Genomic DNA, 8,319 nt, shown 5'->3' with positions numbered 1-8,319 from the left:
TTTTTTAATGACCAAGAAGGCAAAGAGCATGTTGACATAGCAACCCGCTGTAACATGTTAACTGTATTGTCTGAACTTGTTGTGCGGTATGATACTGTGGTGTGAGAAGTGTTTTACTAGAGGATCACAATGTTTTTATCCTGTGTGGTTTACAATGTCTGTCTATGTAATCACTGCTGTGCAGTGTTGTTTTTTCTTCTTCTTCAAATAAATCAAACACACTATGACAAATTACTGCGAGTGGTAGAATGAGAAGAACATACTTACATAAGTCCAATTTTGAGTCCCATTTTGGCGATATCTTATTTGATAGGTTAACTTCACACGTTCTTTAGGAATAAGATGAGTCCAGTTTATCAGAAGGGAAGTGGGAAAAGTCTTCTCTGAAAAGACCTTGACGTCCAATGGAGGATCTGGTTTCACTGCAGCAAAAGACACAACAGGCGGTCAAGACTATGCAAGGTGGTGTTCATTGAACACGTCATGTCATTGAACAGAAACGTACTGTGACCATACTGTCACACACCTGGTGCACACAAAACTCAAACAAAATAAAATGCCATGTAACTTCACGTTATGTGCAACTCATCACAGATTAGAAACAAATACATTTTTCCCCACAATCCGAGTCGGCGGCCCGCTGACGGTAGACCCGGCCCGCTGTTCAGCTCATTCTCTGTAAGCGATGCAGCATAAGAGCACGGTGAAGGCCAGCCAGCCGGTGTCAGTTGGCTAACTCCACCCGGATATAATTGTTTTTTTAAACAGGATGTAAACGCACTTACTGTGCAAACCTTTATCATACACCATTACAACATTTAACTTACCAAACCATCCAGAATATTCTTTCAGATGCTCAGATTCTATTTTTCCCAGTTTATTGTGTGCCTCCACCCAGACCTCCAGCGTCATATGATGGGGGAAAGTGTCCCCTAACTTCACACTGGCTCTGTTTGTCTGTGTTGTCTTATTATAGGTCTGCATGCTGTTGGCAAAAGATCAAAATTCTCTTCAGGGGAACATTAACGACAAGGCCTACACAACGATACAAATGGAAACTCAATTTGTAAACTATTTCACTTTTTTTTTTAATATATTACAACTTTACAACCTTTCCACTATATGCTATAAGAATTTAAATCAATGCTTTGACCAAGGGAAAGGCATGAATATCACAAAAGCAATAGGCCCTCGATTATTGATTAGTCTGTTGAAAAAGTTTGAGTAATTTCTTTACAAAAAATAAATTCTGTGACTGCAGCTTGTTAAATATGAATGAATGTTTCAAGTTTCTTCTCTGTGTGACAGTAAACTGAATACCTTTGAGTTGTGGACAAAGCAAGACATTTGAGGACGTCAGCTTGGGCTTTTTATACATTTTATAGACCAAACAACAAATTATTTAAGCATAACTTATATATCAGTGATAGATACAGTACATATACTAACTACAATTTGAATCCAGTAGGAAAGTGTTACAAAAATGTAAAAATGCCTTTTCTAGTGTGTCTGAAAGGGGCTGCACAGAAATGTATACATTCAAAGTCAGAAACTACAAATGATAAGCCATGACAAGTCCTCGAAACCAGCTTTAACAACACCTTGACATTAACAAAACATTATTTCAAGCACTTTAGCAGCTTGACTTGATTCCAACATGCTGGAATGTACCAAAACCAAAAGTGTTTCTAGAGTTTTCAGATGACAATGCTGTGATGCAAAACCCCGGAGGTGTGTACTCACAAGACGACTGTAGCATACAGAGTGTAGGACGTGGGGACTGCAGCAGTCTGACGTCCTACTGGTTGCCACTTACAGCTGAAAGTTGTAGAGATGTACTGTTGCTGCTGAACTGCCTCACAGGACAGATTCTCAGGCTTCCCCGGAGCATCTGACATTGGGACAAACAACACAAAGAGATCTTATTTATCGTATTATCATCAAACACAAAGAGCCCTGAAAGTCAGAAGAACTTATTGTTTTTGTGGTTTTAATTTTTCTGCTGGCCAATGAGACATTTGAGGGGCTTGGGACACTCAGCAACTCACTAAAAACTGTCAAACATGTTTTCAAAGTTCAAATTAGTGACCTGGGCTTGGGCCTGGTCTGTGGGCTACGTAGCGCCCCAAAACACACGGCAGGTTGGGCTAAAGTTCCTTTGAAATTTACAAATTAGCTGGGAGCATTGTTCTCATCTTTATTGGTTTGTTTATTTTTTCACCTGAAGGAAGTGAGTCATCTTGAATTACATGAATTCATTTTACAAAAACATGTTTGAGGACTTTAGGATGCATATTTTTGCAATTTTGCACCCATGTTCAAAGTAGTACATTTTTGAGACTGATATTGTAATTAGGTTTGGGTGTGGCACGTTGGCTCTGTTGTCACCCCCAATTAGTTTAAGCCTTCCAACGTATTTTTGCCGCCCTTGGAAAAGGTCTGTGGAGGCAGAACTCAAGGAAACATCCTTATCCTGGAAGGAAGCAGACACGCAACACACAAACATCTTGACAGAGTTCCTCAGTGACCTATGCTCCCCAAATCGCAAAACGGAAATTATATTTCCTGTGGAAAAGGACACAGGAATCTGTCTGCTGAAGACGTCTACCTGAATCTCTTATCTTCTCTTATTTGTTAGCTCCTCACCTAGGGCTGCCCGATATGAGGAAAATACCGGTATGCAGTGTCGATAACGTTGTTGTATATTGTGATACTGATATTACTTGCGAGAAATTTTTTATTAAAGCATACTCAGTTCCGCATATCTGCTGCTTTAAGCATTCTACAAGAAATTTAAAAAAAAAATAGAAAATTGTAAATGTATTTCCAACATTCTTTTCTTAAACAAATTGAACATTGATTGTAAAAGAGACCATTACAAAGAATGACAGTTACATTTAAAAGAACATTTTTCATACTGATAATTTCTTTCAACCAACACAAAGAATGTGTCTTTGGCGACATGTCGCAGCCTTTTATGATGCGTTTATTGCGCCAGTTGATATTGCGATGACGATATTTGTGGTGTAACCAGTAATCAGTTGTCACGAGTTTATTAACTGGTGGCAAATGTTCTTCATGGTGGCAACCCTACTGTGAGCCCACAACAAAACTGACAGGTTTGTCTCATTTCCCCGGATACCCAGAGGTTTTGTGCAAAAGCCCTGAAAAAGTGAGTTGTTGATGATAGTCCCCTTTAAATACATGTGGTTCAAAGCAAACAACAAAAAACACTTACAGCCTTTTTTGAGTTGGATCCCATGCACTAATTTGCCTTCGTTCAGAAAGAAAAAGAGGACGTCCTTCTTTTTGCATTTGCAAAGTAACCATTCACTTTCTTCCCCGGTGATGGTGACAGTGACGTTGAGGGCTGATTCGTTGATCTTGGTGTACTGTTCCATGGGAACCGTTGTCTCGGAGAGAGTCCAGTAGAGGTCATCTGCTGTCACTTCCGACGTGTTGGTGATCACGCATGTAGCCGTGAAGTTAGTCCCCACCTCCAGCACTGGAGACTGCGGGACTACCGCCAAATATGAGTCAGCTTCTGAAGACCAACAAAACAAAAAACTTCAATTCTCAGAATCAAACTCCACCTAGTGGTACAACTGTAAACTTTATTGATATATGCAACCGATTACAGCACAACAAAAGGTACAATTTGACCTCTGCTAGGGCTGGGCAACATATTGATATTATATTGCTATTGTGATACAAGACTAGATATCCTCAGGGTTTTCCCTGCCATTGTAAGGTGTGGGTGTAGCACCCGAGCCGTTTTGGGCAGCACCTTAGCCAAATGAATGGGACTAAATTACTTTTTAAAGATCTAACAATTGCAGTTTGTCCCCAATTGATTTCTTAAGCACGTTTTGTCTGTAAGCTTTTTTTAATTTGTAATTTATTTATAATTTGCTCAATTTTGCTAGACAAAGATATGGTGATAACGGTCCAAAAAGATGTGAAAATAAGACAAATAAATGACCAAAAAGAGACGTAAAAACCCACAGAGAGAATAAAAGACAATTTCTGGGGGAAATTGCTTTTTTTTTTTATTGAAAAATGTCACATTTTCTTAAGAGAGGAACCCTAAACCACCCGCCAAATTTGCGCACCTAAGTCTTCTCCAAAGTCAGGGAAAACACTGGATTTTTAATATCATGATATCCTGTGTTGCCCATTTCCTGGTTTTAAAGGCTGCGTTACAGTAAAGTTGTCATTTTCTAAACTTTCCAGACTGTTCTATTTTAATTGCCTTTATCCACTTAGTCACTATATCCACATTACCTATCATTATTTATCACAAATCTCATTGTGTAAATATTTAGTGAAAGCACCAATAGCCAACACTCCAATATCGTCGCAATATGGACATCAAAGTATTAGGTGAAAAATACTGTGGGATTTCTTTAAAGCTATTGTAAGCATTAGGAGCGCCCAGGGAACAGCTTCTGTTCTGTGTCAGCGAGCCTGCACGTACGATACAAGAGCTCCTTGAAATGAAGCATCTAAATGGAATGCAGCCATTACTCATGTTATCAGCACCACCGGTGTCTTCCTGCTGGGACAAGTTAAAATGACTGGAGGAAAGATCTACTGCACACATCGTTGCAAAAGGGTTAAATGCAGTCTTGTACAAAAGTACTTGAAAGCAATACTTGAGTAAAAGTACAAGTACCTACCAGAAAATGACTTAGGTAGAAGTCTCCTTTCAGAAGAGTATCTGATATTTACTGTACTTAAGTATAAGAAGTCATTTTCTGATATGTACTTAAGTATCAGAAGTAAAAGTTTAAAAAAGAAATCTTCATCCCCACTGTCATCGGGGGGGCCATCATCAACAAACAGGAATTAGGTCACCAAAACGGAGCGTGCATTATCTTGGCAATCTAGGAGTAATGATTCACCAAACCTGCTTTTTTTAAGTGGAACACATTTCTTCTGATTTTATTTTGTAGTTTCGAGTAACTAAGATGCTTAGGGGAAATGTAATGGAGTAAAAGTAAAAGTTTCTGGAAATAGAAATGAGAAAGTAGAGTACAGATATGTAAAGATTCTACTTAAGTACAGTAGGGAAGTATTTGTACTTTGTTACATAACAGCACTGTTTAAATGTGTAAAAAGGGTACTGACCAACTCTGGCAGGTAGAGCAGAGCCAAGGAAAGCTAAGGCCAACAGCTGGAGCACTCGTTCAGACCCCATGATGACGCCTACCTGGGAACAGAAAAACACACCATGATGGAAAACTGGAAAGGCGAGTTCTATCTGATGCATTCACGCTGCAAACCTACATCCAGGGTTAAAATGGGCCCCACTAACCAGCCAAATGCTGGTAAATCTATCGAGTGGCTGGTAAAACATTAACATTCACTAGCTCATATTCTTTCACTCATTTCAAATGACTATAATTTTGGGGTTTGTATTAAAATGTTATACATTAATTACAATATAAGTCATGTGACTGCAAATGCTTATTATTCACACGTTTTTCCCTTGTAACTTCCTCATGTTATTAGATATTTGCAGGACATTTGAACAGAAGGTAGAATTGTGTTAGGTCTTTCAAATAAAATCCTGAACATTTAATGGGCATCAGACCCATGGTACCGCAATGAAAACAATTATAATTAATAATTCAATTTTATTTATGGTATCAATTCATAACAAGAGTTATGTCAAGACCCTTTACAGATTGAGTAGGTCTGGAGCGCTCTATAATTTACAGGTAGAGCAGGTCTAGACCACATTCTATAATTTACAGATTGAGTAGGTCTAGACCACATTCTATAATTTACAGGTAGAGTAGGTCTGGACCACATTCTATAATTTACAGGTAGAGTAGGTCTGGACCACATTCTATAATTTACAGGTAGAGTAGGTCTGGACCACATTCTATAATTTACAGATTAGCAGGTCTAGACCACATTCTATAATTTACAGGTAGAGCAGGTCTGGACCACATTCTATAATTTACAGGTAGAGCAGGTCTGGACACCATTCTATATTTACAGTAAGTAGTCGGACCACATCTATAATTTACAGATTGAGCAGGTCTAGACCACATTCTATAATTTACAGGTAGAGTAGGTCTGGACCACATTCTATAATTTACAGGTAGAGTAGGTCTGGACCACATTCTATAATTTACAGGTAGAGTAGGTCTGGACCACATTCTATAATTTACAGATTGAGTAGGTCTAGACCACATTCTATAATTTACAGGTAGAGCAGGTCTGGACCACATTCTATAATTTACAGGTAGAGTAGGTCTGGACCACATTCTATAATTTACAGATTGAGCAGGTCTAGACCACATTCTATAATTTACAGGTAGAGCAGGTCTGGACCACATTCTATAATTTACAGGTAGAGTAGGTCTACCTAATTTACAGATAGAGCAAGTCTGGACCTGGTCCAGACCTGCTCTATCTGTAAATTATAGAATGTGGTCCACATTCTATAATTTACAAGGACCCAACAATTTCATTCCCCCAATTAGCGTTCATTTATATTCATGAGCATTTATTTTCAGAATACAAGCGAAGACCACTTTACACACCAGTATTTATTCTGAATTCATATTTATAAGATGCTAGACGAAAAAGTTCATTTCGAACCGTGCCTACAAACTTTAAAATGTAGCCAACGTTAGTCTTAGCTAGTTACAAGTCGTGGCGTGACGTACGTTTCCACTTGTGCTAAGATAGTAAGGTTAACGCTAGCTAGCTAAGCTAGGTAAGAACGTAGCACGGTGTTAGCTCAACAAGCAGACGATGCTAGCGTCTGGCTAACAACGCCCGTTTGAGTGTTGCGTATTCAGCATTTAGCTAGGTTATAGCATTGAGAGCACACATTGCCATCCCTGATATCGCCATATTATTTCCGCCTCAAAAGCAAGAGGTCTTTACTTACCTAACTGGCTTCAATGCTGGTGCCTGTGTAATCTCTGTTAGATTAATACCATATTGATGTATTGCTAAAACCTAGCTAGGTACCACCGCTAAAATAAGAATTGTAGCTTGCATTTGTGTCACGTCCGTGCCACTGCATTGACTCTGGGGTAGGACCGCCCACTTCCCGTAATGTAGTTACAGAAAACCTATGTCGCAACATGTTGTTCTTTGGTGATTGGTCAGATAATTTGTCTGTCAAACATTCCTGGCGAATCGGGTGTTTCCTGTGCCTGTCTCGGACGAGCACGTCCCTCACTGTTGTTTTCCAGTATGTCTCCGCCCCTCGTGTTCACAGAGCACGTGCACGTGCCCATAAAAGCTCGCGAACCCCTTGGCTTCTCAAAACAAGAGCACACATAATAACCAATAATAACCAATAATCGATAATAATCGGGACGGAGAGCTTTTAACTGTGGTTGCTTGACCTTCAAAAATCAATAAGTCTTGAAAAGAGTTTAACATCCAAAATTAGATTATTGACAGTAATAGGTTGCATAATATGTGCCAACTAAGCAAGCAGTGTTTTTTTATTTTTTATAGTTAAAAAAGTTCAACTAAATATAGAATGTTGTCCAGAAGGGGAATAGGGCCACATGTGGAAAAATGTATTGAGTTCTGAGTCTAAAGTCATAACTTGGAAAATAAAGTCATAATTCTAATAAAAATAATAATAATAAATTCTGATTTTATTCAGAAGTTACGGGGGGGGGGGATTTGGCTGTAGGCCTACAATGAAACAAGGCAGATCACAATAAAAATAAGTGCACAGAAGGCTATAATTTAACTTTGATATTTCCCCCATGTTTTTAAGTGACCCATGGGAATGACAAGTTTTGGTCCAGTCTATTGTCAGGGGACTACATTGCAGTCCAGTTCCCAGCTGCTGGTCCCAGCAGTCTCACTCGATCCTGGACACAATTTCAAAGATATTTGTTCACATTTTGTCAGTAAGACACCAACACATGAGAAATCCAGAATGATGATCCATGTTTGTCTTTGTCGCTACAGTAGTGTCTCTGGGCTTGGTGTGTGTCCTAATGTGTGTCCATGCACTTTGACCTGTCTCCTGGACATGCTACCTGTATCTGTTCCTCTCATGCCATCGACCCTCCGCTGTCCTCATCTGGAACTCTGGTTGTGTCATTTGACTTGTCTTTGCTCATGTGTTCTAGTTGTGCTTGTGTGTTGTGTTGTTGTGTATCTTATCTGATCAGAATCAGAATCAGAATCAGAATCAGAATCAGCTTTATTTCCCAGGTATGAGGACACATACGAGGAATCTTTCTTTGGAGCGTCGTTGCTCACACTGTGCTTACACATACATATCAACCAAAACGACAATATACACACTAATATATACACAATATA

The 8,319-nt window shown here is 39.1% G+C and overlaps 1 protein-coding gene across 2 annotated transcripts in view; it reads right to left on the bottom strand.

Annotated features, from left to right (window-relative positions):
* il6st (interleukin 6 cytokine family signal transduce) overlaps positions 1 to 7,171 on the bottom strand; it is a 20,460-nt gene extending 13,289 nt beyond the window's left edge. For both annotated transcript variants that reach the window (XM_032540177.1, XM_032540179.1), the window contains exons 1-6: positions 6,911 to 7,171; positions 5,131 to 5,212; positions 3,239 to 3,544; positions 1,744 to 1,891; positions 828 to 985; positions 268 to 422 (exon numbers count right to left, since the gene is read on the bottom strand). In XM_032540177.1, coding sequence (XP_032396068.1) covers positions 268 to 422; positions 828 to 985; positions 1,744 to 1,891; positions 3,239 to 3,544; positions 5,131 to 5,200 — 837 coding nt within the window. In that variant the 5' untranslated portion in view covers positions 5,201 to 5,212; positions 6,911 to 7,171. The remainder of the gene's footprint in view (positions 1 to 267; positions 423 to 827; positions 986 to 1,743; positions 1,892 to 3,238; positions 3,545 to 5,130; positions 5,213 to 6,910) is intronic.
* Positions 7,172 to 8,319: the final 1,148 nt, after the last annotated feature.

Source organism: Etheostoma spectabile, chromosome 16 (genome assembly GCF_008692095.1).
Source record: "Etheostoma spectabile isolate EspeVRDwgs_2016 chromosome 16, UIUC_Espe_1.0, whole genome shotgun sequence".
Lineage (NCBI taxonomy): Eukaryota > Metazoa > Chordata > Actinopteri > Perciformes > Percidae > Etheostoma > Etheostoma spectabile.
This window is presented reverse-complemented; position numbering and strand designations above follow the sequence as displayed.